General features: G+C 38.8%; 1 protein-coding gene across 8 annotated transcripts; it reads left to right on the forward strand.

The window, feature by feature from the left end:
• Positions 1-27: 27 nt before the first annotated feature.
• Positions 28-20,408, forward strand: MS4A13 (membrane spanning 4-domains A13). 8 transcript variants are annotated; one of them, XR_014069513.1, is made up of 9 exons: positions 28-309; positions 3,554-3,675; positions 4,812-4,952; positions 7,425-7,545; positions 8,256-8,299; positions 10,908-11,027; positions 15,897-15,992; positions 17,818-17,973; positions 19,817-20,408. XR_014069513.1 is itself a non-coding variant. In XM_081544610.1 (9 exons), the coding sequence occupies exons 2-8, from the start codon at positions 3,619-3,621 to the stop codon at positions 19,874-19,876; spliced, it is 639 nt and encodes a 212-aa protein (XP_081400736.1). In that variant the 5' UTR covers positions 28-309; positions 3,554-3,618; the 3' UTR covers positions 19,877-19,889; positions 20,117-20,408. The 8 variants fall into 8 exon arrangements, 5 of the variants coding, with proteins under 5 accessions (XP_081400736.1, XP_081400738.1, XP_081400737.1 ...); XR_014069515.1 differs by lacking the exon at positions 7,425-7,545 and having other exon boundaries at positions 8,243-8,299; positions 19,817-19,889; positions 20,117-20,408; XM_081544610.1 differs by lacking the exon at positions 17,818-17,973 and having other exon boundaries at positions 19,817-19,889; positions 20,117-20,408.
• Positions 20,409-22,086: the final 1,678 nt, after the last annotated feature.

The raw sequence follows: 22,086 nt of genomic DNA on the forward strand, positions 1-22,086 counted from the left end.
CGCAGGCGCAGGAGGGCCCGGGAGCGCGGGATCGGGAGTCTGCCGTTGGAGCCCTGCGCTGCCTGGGGGCAGGCTGGCTCCCGGGCCCCTTGATCTTTCCAGGATGCCAGCTCGGCGGGGTCTGGGGACCTGGCCCTGAGGGCACGGCTAGCAGAGACCCGCCCCCAGAGCCGGGCCTGGGCACTGGCGGGAGGACCCAGCCTGGACCAGCCGCTCCGGAGCAGGGTGACCTGCCGGCGCCGGGACCCCCGCCTTAGCCAGGGCCTGGGCCAGCGAGGGCGAAAGGACCCGGAGCAAGTAAAATGAGGGGTAATGATGTCGCTTTGCTTTTGAGCATTGTTCAGTGTTAAAAGCCCCAAGGAGGCGCGGAGACAGGGTTCAGTGCCTCCCCACGCCCACCCCCTTTTCTTGTCTCCTTCCCGCTGTCTGCAGAGGCTGGGACTCACCCCCCACCCACCCGCAGAACCAGTCTTTTTTTTGCGTTTAACTGTAGTTGGTTTATAATACTGTGTTGAGTTTCACGTGAACAAGATCCTGCACTTCGTTCCCTTTGCTGTAATGTGAATCCTTGTTGATCTGTTGTGTACGGTGGCATCCGCCTGTTAGTCCTGCACCCCCCACTTAACCGGCTTGCCCCCTTTCCCCCTTTGGTAACCATGGGTTTCCCCCCGCCCCCACCCCCATGTCTGTGAGTTTGTTTTGTAAATAAGTTGATTTGTACTATTTTTTTAAGATTCCCTTGCGAAGTGATATATATGTCTTTCAATATCTGACTTGCTTAACTTAGACCGATAACCTCTAGGGCTTCCATGTTGTGAAAGATGCATTTTATTATTATTTTTTATGGCTGAGTAATATTCTCCAGATCTATGCCAAGGAATGGGATTTCGGGATCACATGATATCTCTGCTCTTAGTTTTTTAAGAGAAGTTCAGACTGTTCTCCATAGTGGTGCACCAGTTCACCTTCCCACCAGCAGTGTAACAGGGCTCCCTCTGGAACGGGGTTTCTCCACACCCGCTCCAACATTTATCATTTGTAGATTTTTTGATGATGGTCATTCTGACTGGAAGAAGGTGATTAATATCTCATTGTAGCTTATTTAATAAAGTCTGAGTCTCTTGGTCACAGTGCAGGACTGGCCCTGGACAGACAGAAACGAATTCCTGGACTTCTGGGAGCTCACACTGACCTTGGGAACCAGTCCTGAAAATCAAAAGTTAACACTACACAGTGATAGGAAGTATGCAGAGAATGTTAGGGAATCGAGGAGAGGAATACCTTGACAGACTCATGAAGCAGAGGAGGCTTTCCAGAGAATATTGCTGCCACCACTGTTCGGGCTCAAACTAAGGGAGTGGCCAGGATGCAGCTGAGAAGGTGGGCAGAGAGCAGTTCATGAAGGGCTTTATGAGCCCTGCCAAACAATGTGAACTTTATTCTGAAGACCATTAGGAGTTGCAGCCCTGCTAAAGGCACTGAAGATGGAGAAATGCTTTCTCCACATGAGCTCTCTGTAATTGTTCCAGAATTTCTGTGTAGCACTAATTTAAGGGGTGAGGATAGGGTTGAGAATAATGGTTAGGTGCTTTCCTGTAGCTGCTTTTTGACTTAGTGATGGATCACCAGAAGATAAAAATAAATAAATCATTAATTTTCTTTTTATATTCTACTTTTAGTTTTTAACTGGGTTGTAGAGTAACCACATGTAGAAATTTTAATTTCTAACCATCTCGTATTGCAGGAATACATTACAGCATTTCTTACTCTCTTCCTTCGGTCAGTTAAGCTGAGGATTTTTAACACACAATTTTTTTTCTTGGTATTTTAATGAATACTTCATTTGGAGTGGTTTTGGTGGGGGCCTGATGGCAGTTATAATGATGCTAAATGTTCTACTTCCCAGGTCACTCATGGTGCTTCCACTATAAACTGTGAAAAGACTTTTTTCTATACAAACAAAAAGACTTACTAGTTTTATTATCTTTCTTTTATCTAAAATGTGGCAAATAATTGCAATCTAGATATGACTTTTCTTCATTACTCTATACATAAATTCTATAATTCTTTGTTTTTAATTTAAGCATGATAGAGTGATTGATCTTCATTGCCTATAGGCCTATACTCTTTCTTTAACATTTCTCAAAAGTGACGTTTTAATATAAAGCTTAGTAGCTATAATTCAGTTATTAAAATATTATTTTCTCTATTTGCTCTCACAGTTTTTGTATTCTTACCTAGCTTTTTCTGTTTCTGTACTTTATAGAATTAAGAGACATTCAGGAAATCAAATTTAGAAACCAGAGTTTCATTAAAATAATCAATTCATGAGATTTTAAGGGTACAGGGAATGACAGATCATTTAGTCAAACTCTTCTCTCATTTCTGGAAGGTCCAAGGAAAGTTTTGAGATCATCTGTTAAGTGATCACCTGAGTGGCTAAGTGACATAACTCATGTTTTTGACCTAAGTATGCCATGTTAGAAGATATTAAGCAGTGTTATTCCAGATCCTCAAGTGGGTGAAATCTCAGAAGGAGATGCATTTATCCAGGTTTTTAATGTTCATATAAGTAAGAAAGTGATTGAAGCACAAGGAGAAGCTGCAGGAATAATGGTAAGAGCGTTTAGGATTGTGGAAGCAACTTTAATAAGTTGTCTGATGGAAGAAAAATCCGTATTATAGAAATAAGAACTAGGTAGCACCCCACTCCAGTATTCTTGCCTGGAGAATCCTGTGGACGGAGGAGCCTGGTGGGCTGCTGTCTACAGGGTCACACAGAGTCGGACACGACTGAAGCGGCTTAGCAGCAGCAGCAGCAGCAAATATACGTCGGGGAAAAAAGTCACAAGCCCATGATGAATTTAAGTCCAAGAATTTGGTTTTAAAAATGCAAACATGGCATTATGAGTTACATTGAATTGATTATGAATTGCAAATGAACTATTAAAAGCTTTGCTAAGATCCTCTAGTACTAGGCCTATTCCCTGCTGCTGCTGCTAAGTCACTTCAGTCATGTCAGACTGTGCGACCCCATAGACGGCAGCCCACCAGGCTCCCCCATCCCTGGGATTCTCCAGGCAAGAACACTGGACTGGGTTGCCATTTCCTTCTACAATGCATGAAAGTAAGAAGTGAAAATGAAGTCGCTCAGTCATGTCTGACTCTCAGCGACCCCATGGACTGCAGCCTACCAGACTCCTCCGTCCATGGGACTGTCCAGGCAAGAGTACTGGAGTGGGGTGCCATTGCCTTCTCCAGTCCTATTCCCTAGGTTTTCTTTATAATTCATAATCCAGAGACACTGTTCACTACTCAGAGAAAATATGTATAATATTGTATATATCAAGATTTTTTAGTCAAAGGGAGGCCTTTCAGTTCTGGAGACCTAACTCAAAACAGGTGAATGTAAATTCCTTCTAAAAAAGCAAGGAGAGAAGAAAGTGATTGCTTCAGAGTTTGGGAAAGTAATTGCAAAACAGTAAGAAAAGAAGTGACTTTAAGTATTTTCTTTTGAGCAAAACTTGTATTTGTGTTTTGTACTGTTTTGTAGAAGTTTGCTAATAGCGGTATCACCAGAGATCAGAGACATAATCATCTAGAGGAAATGCTGGTAGTATGGCTGTGTGTGCATGTTGTTCAAAAGTCTCTGCAGCAAATTCTCTTGTTTTAGCGGTAAGACTTACTTAAACTAAATTCAAGGTAATGCACTATTTCTACTTAGTAATGGTGAAGAATCTGCCTGCAATGCAGAAGACCAAAATCTCAAGGATTTTGAGATCTAGTAGAGGATTTTCTCCCAGTCAAATCCAAAGAACCTTTGAAAATGATGTTGTTCTTCCAAATCTGATGCAGAGGAAACCTTGAAGCCTGAATCTAAATGCATAAGATTGTTAGCCCCCAAAAGTGGGTTTTCTATGCCAAAATTTTTCTCTAAAACACATCTTTAATATTAATCAGTTGCATTTATGTACTTTGTGGATCACTTGCTTTACAAAGAAACAACTGAAACTACTAAACTTAAAACATTAAATAGCTTCTTATTAATATTAGCAATATTAGCTTCCTTTAATATTAATCAGTTGCATTATGTGTTTCATAGATCACGTGCTTTGCAAAGAACTGAAACTACCAAACTTAAAATATTAAATAGCTTCCTATTAAAGTTTATATGGAAGTGAAAGTTTATATGAAAATGAAAGTGAAAATAATGTATCCTCTGAAATTTTTAAAAAGTGATTAAAGATGTGATTTAGTATTTGAAATATTAAGTTTACATATAAATTCAGAAATGTACTGGTACATATTTACTGGGATTATAATTGCCTTTTTACAAACAGGTTGAGTAATAATTCTCCCCGACCCTAACCCATCCCCTATCCAACAGAAAGACCCTGGGCAAGTAAGTCTACTTTGGGTATTCTTTTATCTGTGTTGACTCGACCTCATCGCAGCATGCTTGTGAGAAAGATCCATGTCAAGTGTGCCTTGAATGAAAAGAAGCACCCTCAGTGTTCTCCTGACATGTCATCACTTGATAGGATAGCCAGCAGTAGAGTCAGATTCTCAATGTTCTTACGGGAGAATTCACCAGAATTCCTGCTGAACAGTCTGATGCTCCAAGTATGGCTCATTCCTATTGGGTAAACCTTAGTACTTCCTGGTTAGGGCCCTCTTTTTAGACTAACCAATCCAGGAATTTCGTGGTTACGTGCCTTTTGTTAAAAGTTTGAATTATTTTTATAGTTAACACTTACTGGAATTGTTATAAATTACATGGTTTCCATACTAATAGCATTGTTTTCCCACAGGCTATCCAGATTATGATTGGCATCTTTTGTGTTTTCATGTGGTATCTCCTATTGATTTTGTATATGGGACAAATTAAAGGAGTCTTTGGGACATATGAACCTATAACTTACAAAACCGGATGTTCTTTATGGGGAATTGTTGTGAGTAGAATACGTTTTTTAATTTAATCATTCAATAGATAATATTCATGCCACTAGTAGAACATAGGAAGAGCTTCGATAGTTTTCAGGAGAGTTAAGTAACTAAATCCCGTATTGATAACTCAAAGTCAGATCCCTTTTTATAAACAAATATTTATTGAGCACCTTTAACTTACCAGTGCTGTTATAAGAGACATTGATATGGACAGACTACACAATGACAACCATAGGCTGGATTGTCCTTAGATATGTTAACATATCTATACAATTAGAATTGTAAGCATAATCTCCATATGGTTAATTTTCATGTTAGGGTCTTTGCCTTAGGGTTCTCACACAATGAGTCTCTATTCACACATTTTTTAAATTTGTCATCACCTGTGCTCTCCTGTGGTTTCTTATAGCCGTAAAGTAATAGGAAAGTCTGGAGAGCGTGACATCCTGGAAGTCAAGTAAACAAAGAATAGGGAAAGACCAAATATATTCATCCTGTTAGGTTGTCAAATCAGAGAAGGGCTGAGAATTGACCATTGGATTTAGCGATATGAAGGCCAATGGTAAGCTTGACAAATAGTTTCAGTGGAAGGTGAGGCAAAAACCTAACTGGAATTTGTGTAAGAAATAATGAAAGGAGAGGAATTAGAGACAGCAAATACAGACAACTTGTTTAAGGGTTTTGGTGTGATGTGGTGTAAAGTAATGAGGTTGTTGAGGGAAACTTGAATCAGGAGAGGGTTAGCTTATTTGTTTCAGTAAGTTGTTCCCATGTCTTTTGTTGAGGGGACTGAACCAGAAGAAAGTTGATGATATATGAGATAAGTTATGGGGGAGATTATTAGAATCATGGACTTATACACAAGAGATGAATGCCTTTTAATACACAAATAGGAGCATGGATAGTTCTCCTCTAGCAGTGGTTCTCAGCTAGAGGTAAGGTTTCCCCTCAGAGGACATTTGGTGGTAACATTTTTGGTTTTCATAGCTAAGGGGTATACATAGTGGGCAAGTCAAGGATGCTGCCGAACATCATATAATGCAAAGGGCAGCCCCCAACAAGGGATTATCCACCTCTAATGCAAATAGTGTCAAGGCAGGTAACAGGAAGGAAGATAGAGGAACAGAGAAAAAGGATAACTTTCAGGCCATTGGGTATTGGGAGCTTGTGGAACTTCCTTTCTGATGGCCTCCACTGTTTCAGTAATTTAGAAAGGAGGATCATGCTCTGAGAGTGTGAATGGAGAATGGATTGGTTGGTTGAGATGAGAGAAGAGAATGAAGAAATGGTCACCTAGGAAAAATGAGAGTGTGCATGGATTGTGGAAAAGTAGTGTGACTTTCATGCAGCATTAAAGACTCAAGCTTTTGGAACATGATTATATAGTGAGATGCATCAAGATAGTTATGTACATCTGTCTCAGTCATGTTCAGCCACATGGGTGCAGACATGTAATAAGAAGGAGGACTGTGTTTAATCAAGATTTTGGCCTATCCATACAACTGTGATCAAGAAAGGTGCAGAGGAGTTGAGAATGTAAAAAAGTGAGTGTTTTTAATAGCTGGTCATAGAATTTAAACTGGTAACGGAGAGAATATAACAAGTAAGGGGCTCAGATTATAGATCCACATGGGGTCAGTGGATTATTAGAATTGTAAAACTGCAGGGCATGAGTTGGTGGACAAAGTGGGATAATTAACATGGAGATTTGAAAGGTGTTACTATTCCCAGGTGGCGCTAGTGGTAAAGAATCCACCTGCCAATGTACGAGATGCAGGTTGGATCACTGGGTTGGGAAGATCCCCTGGAGGAGGGCATGGCAACTCACTCCAGTATTCTTGGATTCTCCTAGAGAATCCCTATGGACAAAGGAGCCTAGTGGGCTGCAGTCCACGGGGTCGCAAAGAGCTGGACACGACTGAGTGACTGATCACGCAGAAAGAAAAGACTGACCAAGGGGGGCGTCAGTAGATGACTTCAATCAGAAGGGACAGTGGGTGACAGCATCTGATGACATCTGATTCAAAGCTGGAGGAGAGAGCATGGTTGGAAGGAACAAGGGGACCCCTTACCCGTGCTTAGAGCTGATGATAGAAGGGCAATAGGCGATCAGGTGCCACCGTTTGATAGGGCTGTAAAGGAGCAAGACGCCTTTAGGAGGGCCCCTGCCTTTGTATGTTGGCTTACAGATGTCAAAGCATTGCCTTGGAAAACAATAGGAGAAAAATAGTGGATTTGCGAGTAAAATCCAGTTAAATGATTGCTGTCCTTCAGTGTTTCTAGTCATCATGTTATAAAAATATCACAGTTATCACCTATATTAAATTATCTAAAATTTCAAGTAAGTATAGTTTAATTCAAAATTTCTCATTTAGGTCATAAACTTTGAATGGCCTTCTGTGAAGCACATGGTTTGGTAATCTAGTTGGCGCTGGTTTAAAACTCACAGGGTGTTTTCGCTTTGTGTTCTGAACTAGTCGTTACCTGCTCTTTGTCTTGGAAATCTCAATTTGGCTACAGAACGAAGTGCTGAGTGTGTACACTTAAGTGATCCTCCAGTAGTTAGTGAATCTCAAGTGTGGCCTTCCTGTATATGGGGTATAGTATGAATACTGTTTTTCTACAAATTAGCCTTTAACTTAGATGTTTGTCAAAGCCATTAAAACAGATAAGACAAAAGGACTATTTCAAAGGGATTGTGCAGCCCACTGTCAAACAATAAGGCACAGCTCTACACTTCTGGGAAATAGACAAAGGAGCCTGGTATGAAATAATGGAACTTCTTTTTATAAAATAAAGGCAAAAATAGGAATAACATCTGTTACCTTAATAATGGCTACAATCTCAATTAAGAGATATATTTTGTACAAACACAAGTTGGAATATAGATTCATGGACTACTTTTTCACATCTGGATATATACACACTAATCATAATCAGTAATAGCATCTCAGTCAGAAGTATAGCATTAGAAGTAAGAATTGAATGAGTTTAGAAAGCATGTGCAGATATAAGCAAACTTGGTCCCTGATTCAGGACTGCTTAAGTCATTTTCGGCATATTCTACATCCCACCATCTGAATTATGCAATATGCTTCTATTACTAGTGATCCTACGGTTATCTTCATTACTATAGATGTAAACTTGTCCTAACCCCTTCTACTGAAACTTCTTTATATTATTCTACTCTGACTATTCTAAAAATAATGACTTAGAAGACGGAATTGTTTAAAATATATTTTAAGTTGATGAGCATTATCAATGAGTATTTATAAATATATGTTTTTATATTCAGTATATCATTTCAGGAATCTCCATAATAAGAGTAACAAGGCATCCATCTCAACGCCAAGTAAGTTAAAATGTTTAGTGTACCCTAGAAATCACTTGTCACAAAGCTAAGTAGATTTTAATGAAAATATAGTGGGCATCTAAACAATAAAGGAATCTACCTATCTGTAAAATAAATGAAGGAGTTAAATGAAAATCTAGGAGCATGTAATTTAATGTAGACAGATATGCTATATTAAAGTCATATTATATAAAGGTTTCTAAGTTTAAGTATAAAGGTCTTTTGTTTTTTTGGTTTTGTGTTATACCTTTTTTTAACCTTATATGAATTTTACTGTTAGAAAAAAATTTAATAGAACTCAATGAGTTTATAAATAGACATAATACTGTTGTAAAACTTCATTTTCCTAACTCTAATTTGGGAACACAACTGTACCTTGTAACAAAATAGAAAATCTGTTCAAAATAAAGATCCATCTATATTATAGGTAGAAAGATATTGGGAAGGAAAATAATCTTAGAATCTCAGAGCTAAAAGATACTTTAGAAATCAATTAGTCTACTTTTGTGCTAACAGAAGCAGAAGATATTAAGCAGAGGTGGCAAGAATACACAGAAGAATTGTACAAAAAAGATCTTCACAACCCAGATAATCACAATGGTGTGATCACCATCCTAGAGCCAGACATCCTGGAATGTGAAGTCAAATGGGCCTTAGGAAGCATTAACTACGAACAAAGTTAGTGGAGGTGATGAAATTCCAGTTGAGCTATTTCAAATCCTGAAAGATGATGCTGTGAAAGTGCTGTACTCACTATGCCAGCAAATATGGAAAACTCAGCAGTGGCCACAGGACTGGAAAAGGTCAGTTTTCATTCCAATTCCAAAGAAAGTATGCCAAAGAATGCTCAAACTACCACACAAATGCACTCATCTCACACGCTAGTAAAGTAATGCTCTAGAGAAATGCTCCAAGCCAGGCTTCAGCAACACATGAACCGTGAACTTCCAGATGTTCAAGCTGGTTTTAGAAAAGGCAGAGGAACCAGAGATCAAATTGCCAATATCCGCTGGATCATCGAAAAAGCAAGAGAGTTCCAGAAAAACATCTATTTCTGCTTTATTGACTATGCCAAAGCCTTTGACTGTGTGGATCACAATAAACTGTGGAAAATTCTGAAAGAGATGGGAATACCAGATCACCTGACCTGCCTCTTGAGAAACCTGTATGCAGGTCAGGAAGCAACAGTTAGAACTGGACATGGAACAACAGACTGGTTCCAAATAGGAAAAGGAGTACGTCAAGGCTGTATATTGTCACCCTGCTTATTTAACTTCTATGCAGAGTACATCATGAGAAACGCTGGGCTGGAAGAAACACAAGCTGGAATCAAGATTGCCGGGAAAAATATCAATAACCTCAGATATGCAGATGACACCACCCTTATGGCAGAAAGTGAAGAAGAACTAAAGAGCCTCTTGATGAAAGTGAAAGAGGAGAGTGAAAAAGTTGGCTTAAACCTCAACATTCAGAAAACTAAGATCATGGCATCCGGTCCCATCACTTCATGGTACATAGATGGGGAAACAGTGGAAACAGTGGCTGACTTTATTTTTCTCGGCTCCAAAATCACTGCAGATGGTGACTGCAGCCATGAAATTAAAAAACGCTTACCCCTTGGAAGGAAGGTTATGACCAACCTAGATAGCATATTAAAAAGCGGAAACATTTTGCCAACAAAGGTCCATCTAGTCAAGGCTATGGTTTTTTCAGTGGTCATGTATGGATGTGAGAGTTGGACTATAAAGAAAGCTGAGCGCATAAGAATTGATGCTTTTGAACTGTGGTGTTGGAGAAGACTCTTGAGAGTCCCTTGGTCTGCAAGGAGATCCAACCAGTCCATCCTAAAGGAGATCAGTCCTGGGTGTTCATTGGAAGGACTGATGTTGAAGCTGAAACGCCAGTACTTTGGCCACCTCATGGGAAGAGCTGACTCATTGGAAAAGACCCTGATGCTGGGAAAGATTGAGGGCAGGAGGAGAAGGGGACAACAGAGGGTGAGATGGCTGGATGGCATTACTGACTCAATGGACATGGGTTTGGGTGGACTCAGGGAGTTGGTGATGGACAGGGAGGCCTGGTGTGCTGCAGTTCATGGGGTCACAAAGAGTCGGACATGACTGAATGACTGAACTGAACTGTGATTGTAGAGATAAAAAACTAATTTCCAAAGATGTTGATGGATTTCTCTAGAGACTTAAGACCCTGGATTAAAATTCATTGAATTCTATTTGGCCTGTTTCTACAAGCAGTCATTTTTCATCTTTTTTCTCTTTTTTTCTTTTTGATGTGGAACTCCTTTTGTTCAAATCATATATTATAAAGCTTTCTTCCAAATGATTCAGAAGATTGTAAAACATAATATTTTTGCACCCAAATGGAAGATTTCTGCTTATTGGTATGAAGATGTTTTGATATTTACTTCAAATTAATTAGGTTTCATATAAACCAGAGAAGGGTTGCACTCTAATAGCAAGCATACCAACACTTCTGAAGCTTCAGAAGCTAGATCAAAATTTTAACTAGATTTCTTTTTTCAGTAATACAAACTATTTAACAAAATCGTTTATTATGAGTATAATAAATTTACTCTCTATCTTCTTTTTAGCTTACCTCTGCTATGCTTATGAACATCTTATGCATAATTGTCACAGTTATTGCAATGATTCTAACAGTAGTTGAGTTGTCTACTTTTGAGTCTGTGTCATACAGGAATTATGGACAAGCGGTAAGTGACCAATTCTGTGGGAACATCTTAATTTAAAAATTATTCTTTTCAGTGGTTTTAAAACCTTAGGAGGTAAAATAAAGCTTTAATTCATCCCCATGAAATTCTCTGATTTAGTAGTAAGCTCTCGACTGAAAGTTTTAATTAAAAAATTACTCTTAACATAATTTTTTGTAAATACTAATAGGATGTTTGAATTCCTGACATGACCAATGAAAATTAAGTAAAAATTTTAAGACTTAAGTGATACACACACACACACACACACACACACACACACACACACACACGTTAAGATGATTCTCTTAAAGAAATAAAAGTATAATCCAAGACTTAAAACCTTTCCCAAAATCAGCAAAAGAATTCTGCTATTGAAGCATATGGTTGGAATTGTATAAAGCTACTCGTTTCTGGTTTAATGTAGATATTTTCATTTATAGCCTGTTTTTTGTATCTCACATGAATTTTACTTTAGGCCCTCAAATGCCAAATGTGCATGAATCTGCATTGCTTTCAATTAACTGTCTAATCACATACTTTGTACTAGAGAAATAACCGTATTTCTAAGATAGTAACATTTTCCAATAAATGTGAATATCTTTACTGATGCTATAATAGATTTATTTCAGTTGTGTTGACTTTAGATTCAGAATCACAGAATATTAGTGCTGCAAAAGACTTTAGGAATAATTATAGAAATATTCCATTTAAAATGAGAACAGATTGGAGTGGAGCTCCTCTTTGTTACTTAACAATGGAACAAAGCAGATAACAATTTGGAAATTTTAATTTAAGATAATCTGAGTAGAAGAGTCATTATGGGTGAGAGATAAACTTCCTCCTCCCCTCCAAATAGATTGTCAGTCATGAATGATGTATTGATTTAAATAAGCATGCATTAGATTTCCCCTGTAAACTATAAGAAAATTTCCATTGGCCCTGGAAATCCAAATCTAGAAATCTTCAATTCTAACTTCAGGGGCAGAGATGGGGGAGGGATAGAATTAGTAAGTATAGAATTGTTTCAAGTTATTTCAACTTACCCCTCCCTCTTACTCATAAGCTTATAATCTTAGTTTAAGATACAGCATAATTGCCAAGACTTAAAGTATCCGCCTTCAATACTGGAGACCTGGGTTCGATCCCTGGGTTGGGAAGATCCCCTGGAGAAGGGAATGGCTACCTACTCCAGTGTTCTGGCCTGGAGAATTCCATGGACTGTATAGTCCATTGGGTCACAGAGTCAGACACGACTGAGCGACTTTCACTCACTAACTCACTCACTACCTTTTGCAAACAGTACTACAAACTGTTGTATACCGAATTTATCTGACATGAGCGCAATACTAATGATCAGTTTCACAATCTCCCAAACATAAAAATTTCAGCTTTATTTGCTGTGATTAATTACACAAAATGAACTTACATACAGTATCTTTTCCTAAAGGCATTATAGAATTGTATACCTACATTTTCTATCTTTTGCCTTTTCATACTGTTCATGGGGTTCTCAAGGCAAGAATACTGAAGTGGTTTGCCATTCCCTTCTCCAGTGGACCACATTCTGACAGACCTCTCCGTCATGACCCGTCCGTCTTGGGTGGCCCCACATGGCATGGCTTAGTTTCATTGAGTTAGATAAGGTCCGTGTGATCAGATTGGCTAGTTGTCTGTGATTGTGGTTTCAGTCTGTCTGCCCTCTGATGCCCTCTCTCAGGGCCTACCATCTTACTTGGGTTTCTCTTACCTTGGACGTGGGGTATCTCTTCACGGCTGTTCCAGCAAAGCACACCACTCTCCTTAACTTGGACGTGGGGTAGCTCCTCGGCTGCTGCCTCTGACCCTGGATGTGGGGTATCTCCTCTCAGCCGCCACCCCTGATCTTACACATGGGGTAGCTCCTCTCGGCCGCTCCTGCACCATCGCAGCCACTGCTCCACAGCACCCAGTTGTGGATGTGACTGGTGATAGAAGCAAGTTCTGATGCTGTAAAGAGCAATATTGCATAGGAACCTGGAATGTTAGGTCCATGAATCAAGGCAAATTGGAAGTGGTCAAACAGGAGATGGCAAGAGTGAATGTTGACATTCTAGGAATCAGCAAACTAAAATGGACTGGAATGGGTGAATTTAACTCAGATGGCCATTATATCTACTACTGTGGGCAGGAATCCCTTAGAAGAAATGGAGTAGCCATCATAGTCAACAAAAGAGTCAGAAATGCAGTACTTGGGTGCAATCTCAAAAATGACAGAATGATCTCTGTTCATTTCCAAGGCAAACCATTCAGTATCATGGTAATCCAAGTATATGCCCTGACCAGTAACTCTGAAGAAGCTGAAGTTGAACGGTTTTATGAGGACCTACAAGATCTTCTAGAACTAACACCCAAAAAAGATGTCCTTCTCATTATAGGGGACTGGAATGCAAAAGTAGGAAGTCAAGAAACACCTGGAGTAACAGGCAAATTTGGCCTTGGAGTACAGAATGAAGCAGGGCAAAGGCTAATAGAGTTCTGCCAAGAGAACGCACTGGTCATAGCAAACACCCTCTTCCAACAACACAAGAGAAGACTCTACACATGGACATCACTAGATGGTCTGCACCGAAATCAGATTGATTATATTCTGTGCAGCCAAAGATGGAGAAGCTCTATACAGTCAGCAAAAACAAGACTGGAAGCTGACTGTGGCTCAGATCATGAACTCCTTATTGCCAAACTCAGACTGAAATTGAAGAAAGTGGAGAAAACCATTAGACCACAGATATGACCTAAATCAAATCCCTTATACAGTGGAAGTGAGAATTAGATTTAAGGGACTAGATCTGATAGAGTGCCTGATGAACTATGGACAGAGGTTCGTGACATTGTACAGGAGATAGGAATCAAGACCATTAACAAGAAAAAGAAGTGCAAAAAAGCAAAATGGCTCTCTGAGGAGGCCTTACAAATAGCTGTGAAAAGAAGACAAGTGAAAAGCAAAGGAGAAAAGGAAAGACATGCCCATTTGAAAGCAGTGTTCCAAAGAATAGCAAGGAGAGATAAGAAAGCCTTCCTCAGCGATCAATGCAAAGAAATAGAGGAAAACAATAGAATGGAAAGACTAGAGATCTCTTGAAGAAAATTAGAGATACCAAAGGAACATTTCATGCAAAGATGGGCTCAATAAAGGACAGAAATGAAAAAAAATAATAAAAGACAGAAATGGTATGGACCTAACAGAAGCAGAAGATATTAAGAAGAGGTGCCAAGAATACACAGAAAAATTGTACAAAAAAGATCTTCATGACCCAGATAATCGCGATGGTGTGATCACTCACCTAGAGCCAGACATCCTGGAATGTGAAGTCAAGTGGGCCTTAGAAAGCATCACTACAAACAAAGCAAGTGGAGGTGATGGAATTCCAGTTGAGCTATTTCAGATCCTGAAAGATGATGCTGTGAAAGTGCTGCACTCAATATGCCAAAAAATTTGGAAAACTCAGTAGTGGCCACAGGACTGGAAAAGATCAGTGTTCATTCCAGTCCCAAAGAAAGGCAGTGTCAGAGAAAGCTCAAACTACTGCACAATTGCACTCTTCTCACACGCTAGTAAAGTAATGCTCAAAATTCTCCAAGCCAGGCTTCAGCAATACGTGAACCGTGAACTTCCAGATGTTCAAGCTGGTTTTAGAAAAGGCAGAGGAACCAGAGATCAAATTGCCAACATCCGTTGGATCATCGAAAAAGCAAGAGAGTTCCAGAAAAATATCTATTTCTGCTTTATTGACTATGCCAAAGCCTTTGATTGTGTGGATCACAACAAACTGGAAAATTCTGAAAGAGATGGGCATACCAGACCATCTGACCTGCCTCTTGAGAAACCTGTATGCAGGTCAGGAAGCAACAGTTAGAACTGGACATGGAACAACAGACTGGTTCCAAATAGGAAAAGGAGTACGTCAAGGCTGTATATTGTCACCCTGCTTATTTAACTTCTATGCAGAGTACATCATGAGAAACGCTGGGCTGGATGAAGCACAAGCTGGAATCAAGGTTGCTGGGAGAAATGTCAATAACCTCAGATATGCAGATGACACCACCCTTATGGCAGAAAGTGAAGAAGAACTAAAGAGCCTCTTGATGAAAGTGAAAGAGGAGAGTGAAAAAGTTGGCTTAAAGCTCAACATTCAGAAAACTAAGTCATGGCATCTGGTCCCATCACTTCATGGCAAATAGACGGGGAAACTGTAGCTGACTTTATTTTTGGGTGCTCCAAAATCACTGCAGATGGTGATTGCAGCCATGAAATTAAAAGATGCTTACTCCTTGGAAGGAAAGTTATAGCCAACCTAGACAACATATTAAAAAGTAGAGACATTACTTTGCCAACAAAGGCCCATCTAGTCAAGGCTATGGTTTTTCCAGTGGTCATGTATGGATGTGAGAGTTAGACTATAAAGAAAGCTGAGCACCGAAGAGTTGATGCTTTTGAACTGTGGTGTTGGAGAAGACTCTTGAGAGTCCCTGGGACTACAAGGATATCCAGCCAGTCCATCCTAAAGGAGATCAGTCCTGAGTGTTCGTTGGAAGGACTGATGTTGAAGCTGAAACTCCAATACTTTGGCCACCTAATATGAAGAGTTGACTCATTTGAAAAGACCCTAATGCTGGGTAGGGTTGGGGGCAGGAGGAGAAGGGGACTACAGAGGATGAGATGGTTGGATGGCATCATCGACTTGATGGACATGGATTTGGGTGGATCTGGGAGTTGGTGATGGACAGGGAGGCCTGGCATGCTGCGGTTCATGGGGTTGCAAAGAGTTGGACACAACTGAGCGACTGAACTAAGCTGAATAATGCAAAATGTCATCTATTTTCTGATTTCAGAGACTTGGGAGAGACATTTCACGTGTTTTACTGAGCTTCTACCCATTGGAATTGTCTGTCGCATTCACATACACAATCTTCGGCTGTGTTGGTTTGGTAAGTGTTTTATCTCACTCGCTGGCAAAACTAGAGATGCAATTTCTAGTAAGCACACTTTATGAGGAGATAAAGTGTTCTGATATAATGTTTGGTACTAATAAAAATATAATATTTATTTCACTTTCTATTTTTTTCTGTTTATAAAATTAGAAAAATAATACATGAAACAATATTAAAAATAAAATGAGGTCAAACCAGTCAATCCTAAAGGAAATCAGTTCTGAATACTCACTGGAAAGACTGATGCTGTATTTGAAGCTCCAATACTCTGGCCACCTGATGCAAAGAGGTGACTCATTGGAAAAGACCCTGTTGCTGGGATAGATCAGGGGCAGGAAGAGAAGGGGATAACAAAAGAGGAGTTGGTTGGAGGGCATCACTAACTCAGTGGACATGAGTTTGAGCAATGGTGGCAAAGGACAGGGAAGTCTGGCATGCTACAGTCCATGGGGTCACAAAGAGTCAGACATGACTTCGCGACTAAACAACAAAACAAATTGAGAAGTGTTTATTTTAAAAAACTTACTAAACCTTGGGTGAGAGCAGTGGATGTCTGTGACAGTTTAACTTGGGGCTGCTCCAATTCCTTCCAACCTGCCCCCTCAACTCCAGGTTCCATTTTGCAGAAATCTGCCTGAGTGAGTCAGACTGTGAGGACCAGCAGTCTCACTGCTGCAGAGGACTGATTTTATTTGAAGTAGAGCAAAGAAATTTTTAGGACTAAGGGTATTATTAAAACAATGGTGATCTCAGTTGCAAACAATCTGGAAAAGCCAATCTAACACCTGGCCTAACTAAGATTACAATACTATTGGGGCAAGAAATTGACAACCAGCCAGACCTGAAGATGCATAATTCAGTTCAGTTGCTCAGTCGTGTCCGACTCTTTGTGACCCCATGGACTGCAGCACGCCAGGCCTCCCTATCCATCACCAACTCCTGGAGTTTACTCAAACTCATGTCCATTGAGTCAGTGATGCCATCCAACCATCTCATCCTCTGTCATCCCCTTCTCCTCCCACCTTCAATCTTTCCCAGCATCAGGAACTTTTCAAATGAGTCGCCTTTGCATCAAGTGGCCAGAGTATTGAAGTTTCAGCTTCAGCATCAGTCCTTCCAATGAATATTGAGGACTGACAACCTTTCTGAAATGAAAAACCCAAGGACAAATTTGAATCAACAGAAGACAAGATCTGCAAACATAACAGAACAGTATAGATCACCCAGTCTGAAGAACTGAAAAAAAAGAAAAATAAACAGCCTCAGAGATTTGTCGGGGACCCCATCTACTGCACTCACATATGCATAATGAGAATACCAGAAAGGAGGAAATGAGGGAAAAAAATTGAAAAATAATGGCCCAAAATTTCCCACATTTGAGGAAAAATATTATTTTGTCCATCTAAGACACAGGTTCAGTCCCTGGGTTGGGAAGATCCCCTGCAGAAGGAAATGGCAATCCATTCCAATATTCTTGCCTGGAGAACCCCATGGACAGAGAAGCCTGGCGGGCTATAGTTCATAGGATTACAGAGTCAGACACAACTGAAGCAACTTAGCATGCATCCATCTAAGAGGTTCAGTGATCTCCGAATAAACACAAAGAGATGCACTCCTAGATGCTTCAGAAATAAACTAATAAAGTCTTGAAAGCAGCAAGAAAAAATGACTTCATGTGCAGTGTAAGTGTAATCCAGAATAAGGTTAACCGCTAACTCATCAAAAACAATGCAGGCCTTAAAGTAGTAGGAAAGCATGTTACAGTGCTGGAAGAAAAAAACAGTCAAGTGTGAATTCTATATCCTTTAAAACTATCCTTCAGAAATGACTGAGAAATAAAGACGTACAGATGAACAATGATCATGAATGTGTGCTAGCAGAACTTCCTTACAAAAAACATCAAAGGAAGCTCTTTAGACCGAAAGGAAGTGATACCAGGTGGAACTCAAATACACATGAAGAAATAGCATCAGTAAAGGTAATTATGCAGATAACTATGAAAAAAATAGTCTAAATATGTCATTTGTTCTTTCTTAACTAACTTAAAAGACAATTTACAATATTGTAAAGTAATTAGCCCCCAACTAAAGTAAATAAATTTATAAAAAAAAAAAAACAATTGCATAAATCACATTGGGCTCACCCAATTAATCCAAGATAATCTCCTTATTTTAAGTTCATGTTTATTATCAACATTAATTCCATTTGTCCCAGCTACTCAGTTTTACTCAATAACATGAAAGCAGCCATGGACAGTATTTAAATGAATAGATATGGCTTTGTTTCAATCAAACTTTATAAAACAGGTAATGGATCAGATTTGGTTCATGTGCTGTAGTTTGCCAGCTGGTGGTCTACAGATATATTTTTTTTTCCTTTTTTATATGAAATTTTAAAAGAGATAAGATTATAAAAGCAAGAATTATAACACTATATCATTGGTTACACAACATGTGCTCAGTTGCTAAGTCATGTCTGACACTTGGAGACCCCATGGACTGTAGCCCTCCAGGCTTGTCTATCCATGGAATTTTCCAGGCAAGAATATTTAAGTGGGTTGTCATTTCCTTCTCCATGTCACATACGTAGATGTAATACATGTTGCAATGATAGCACAAAGGAAGGGGAAGGAATATAGCCACATTAGAACAAAGTTTCTGTATTTTACTGGAATTAAATTAGCATTCATCTGAAGCAGATTGTGATAAGGTAAAATGCATACTGTAACCCCTGACCAATGACTAAGAAAATTCCCAAAATTGTAGTAAAATAAAATTAACAAAGAGATTAATACATAGAAAGTATTTTATTTCGAAAAACAAGTAAAGGAGGAATATAAAAGACATGAAACATATAGAAAACACAGCAAGCAGTCAGACATAAATCCAACCATTTCAATAATAACATTAAAATAAAACTACAATGAGATATTAAGTACCTAACAGAATGACTAAATTTCAGAGTACAGTTTTAAGTGATGGTAATGACTGTGTATAAATGAAATTTCTCACCCCTAGTTGGAGTATAAATTGCTGCAACAACTTTGAAAATCTTTGGGGCATTATTTACTGAAGGTTAAGATATGCATACCCTATCAGTAATTTATTATGTACCCAACAGAAATGTGTGTACACATGTAGCAAGATAAACTTCTAGGGAAAAAAATAAACATATATATCAGTATTATTCATAATGGTCCTGAAGTGGGAGTGCATTCAGTGAGTGGTGAATATATTGAGAATAAAATTCAACATGGTGATTAAAATGAGGAATAACTACATTTAACAACATAGATCAATCTCATATAATAATCTTGACTATTAAAAGGTAAATTCAAAAGAATGCTTTTTTTTAATAAAAATAGAACATTTTAATTCTACTCACAGAATATTTGAAATCAGGCAAAACTAAAGCTAAACTATAATGTTTAGAGGGAGGGCTGGAAGCTATTGGTAGAATTAGAAAGAAAAGAAAGGATGGATTACCTGTAAGTGAAAAGGGCATTACTTTCAGAGGAAAGGAATGGGCAATAATTGGGAATGTGACAGGGTGACTTCTGGAGTGCTGGCATTTGTTGATGTTATAGAAGACCATGAATATTTTATTTTAAAAGTTGGGGAGTGTACCAAAAGTTAAATGTGATTCAGTAGCAATTGAGACAGTGGGTTGAGAAAGAGATGAAACCAAAAGAGGACAAACGGCGCTTTAACACTTTTTTCCATAAGCATCACTGTTGCTTGTATTTTTTAAAACTAAGTATTTACTACATGTGTGATTTTAGGAACCATAATGTGATTTTTAAGATGTTAATTTTTTTTCAGTGTCGCAAAAATGAAGATGCTCGTACAACTGTCACAGAGGAAGTTGAGGATGCTTTTTAGAAACCTTAGAAATGTGAGAATTTCCCTGGTGCCCTTACCTGATGTGGCCTTAATGATATGTCTGTGTAACAAAGCTGCTACAAAGTCCACAGATTTTGTGCAAAAGAAAATATGAAACAAGTTGAATTTTCCTTTTCAGTATTCAAGAAAATTCTTTGCACATACTTTTCTAGGCTCCAATTGGAAAGCTTTTCCCTCAATTAAGTATAATATTATCACAAGGAAGAATTTATTTTCTAGGTACACTGACTAGCTATCAACTCTTCCTAATGGAGCGTTTGTCAGAGACCGTGAAAAAGATGTGCGATTGTCTCCAGAGTGCAAGCTACACAGACTTGGAGCATGATATTGTATAACTCTCAGGAAAAGTTTAAATAACTTAAGATTCTGATTCTGTGAGTAAAGGGTACATTTCAGTCTGAATTCTTCTACCTGAGCTAGCTACCTGAACAAAGTACAAATCAAAAGGCATCCAATTCAGTCCCTTCATTGACCGCTCCTCTCCTCATTAAAACTCCTTTCTAACCTAAAAGTCTCTTGCTGTCTTTCTTCCCTTTTGTTCCCCCTTGCTGCTTATTCTTTTCATTGCTTGGATCACCTGTTCAATTGCTTTTCAAAGCAACAGGCTGCTCTTCCATACTAAGGAAAATTTCCCAAGGATCTGTTGTGACTTCAGAGTCATCCTTCCTTCAAAGATGGAAAAGAACTTCAGAAAGCCTTGCTCAGAAATACTAATCATGCCAGTGAGTGTATGTAGCTCTTTTAAATGTGCTGCTGTTTTTTATTGGTTTGTTTTCTACCTTGTCTCTCAAGAAGTTTAATCAATTGTTATCTAATAATACAAATGAAGATTTTGTTGTTCTAAGAATTTTATCTTACACACATTGAGTGATTACAATGTACCAATGAATATATTAAACTTTGTGGTATCAAAAATTAATGAGGCACCTCATCACAAAGAGTTTTTAAGGAAGAAAACAAACAGTTAACAAATCAATACTCTAGTGTGACACATTATTAACATAAGTATGAGAAAAACATAAGAAAAAAGATAATGATTCTTTTATTGGGAAATAGGAAGGAATAAAGTTGAAGAATGTGACCTCTGCTGCTGCTGCTAAGTCACTTCAGTCGTGTCCGACTCTGTGCGACCCCATAGACGGCAGCCCACCAGGCTCTGCCGTCCCTGGGATTCTCCAGGCAAGAATACTGGAGTGGGCTGCCATTGCCTTCTCCAGTGCATGAAAGGGAAAAGTGAAAGTGAAGTCGCTCAGTCGTGTCCGACTCTTAGCAATCCCATGGACTATAGCCTACGAGGCTCCTCCGTCCATGGGATTTTCCAGGCAAGAGGACTGGAGTGGGGTGCCATTGCCTTCTCCGTGTGACCTCTGAGCAGGGGATTAATCATAGTTTACCAAGCAGATTGAAAGATGACAGACATTTGAAATGAAAAGATTAGCTCATGCAAAAAAAAAAAAGGTGTGAAACAGATCACAGCATATTCTAATAGCTAAAGTCAATATGTATCATTAAAACATAATGACAGGGAGAAATAGGTCAAGAGTAAAAGTTGGAAAAGTAGGAAGAGACCAGATGATAGAGTCAAATTATCAAGGACTTATGACTAAAGTATTGAAATATGTCTTGCAGATAGTGCGAAACTACTGAGGAGCTTTAAGGAGGAAATAATAAGCTTGAAATTATACCTGAGAAAAAAGTAATAAATAGAGGGAAATGCATTAAAAAGGAAAATTTTGATAAGAACAGGTAGACCGTGGGTGAGAGTAATGGATAATTACTGCAATGACTCAGATAAGCAGAGAAAAAAGGACAAGTTTTAGTTTTGTTGACTGATTAAAAGTATTAGGGGGAAAAATAATCTAAAATGACCTGCAGTTTTTGCATACAAAATGCAGCAGGATTGGATAAAGTGATAAGTTCCATTTTGGATAGTTGAGTTTGAGATTGATACGAGATACTAAAGCAGTGATGTCTCTTGGCCAGTTGAAAATACACAATTGGAGGCTGGGGAAAAGGTTAGCTATATAGAAGGAGAATGATTGTGATGACAGTTTCAAATATGGAAATAGGAGGGTTTCCATTTCCAGCAGTTAAAAACTAAGTTCTTGAAGTCCAAGCCTCCTACAAAGAATAAACAGAAGCAAGTCAAAATTTTAAAACATCATCTGTTTGAAGGTACTGGAAATTTA

Source organism: Giraffa tippelskirchi, chromosome 11 (genome assembly GCF_054371585.1).
Source record: "Giraffa tippelskirchi isolate mGirTip1 chromosome 11, T2T-mGirTip1v1.2.pri, whole genome shotgun sequence".
Classification (NCBI taxonomy): domain Eukaryota; kingdom Metazoa; phylum Chordata; class Mammalia; order Artiodactyla; family Giraffidae; genus Giraffa; species Giraffa tippelskirchi.

Coding starts and splice junctions, on each gene's coding strand:
- MS4A13 (XM_081544610.1), top strand. CDS start 3,619: ATGGCTGTGTGTGCATGTTGTTCAAAAGTCTCTGCAGCAAATTCTCTT. Junction 4,953..7,424: donor GTTCTTTATGGGGAATTGTT/GTGAGTAGAATA, acceptor GTTCTGAACTAG/TCGTTACCTGCTCTTTGTCT. Junction 15,993..19,816: donor TCTTCGGCTGTGTTGGTTTG/GTAAGTGTTTTA, acceptor ATTTTTTTTCAG/TGTCGCAAAAATGAAGATGC.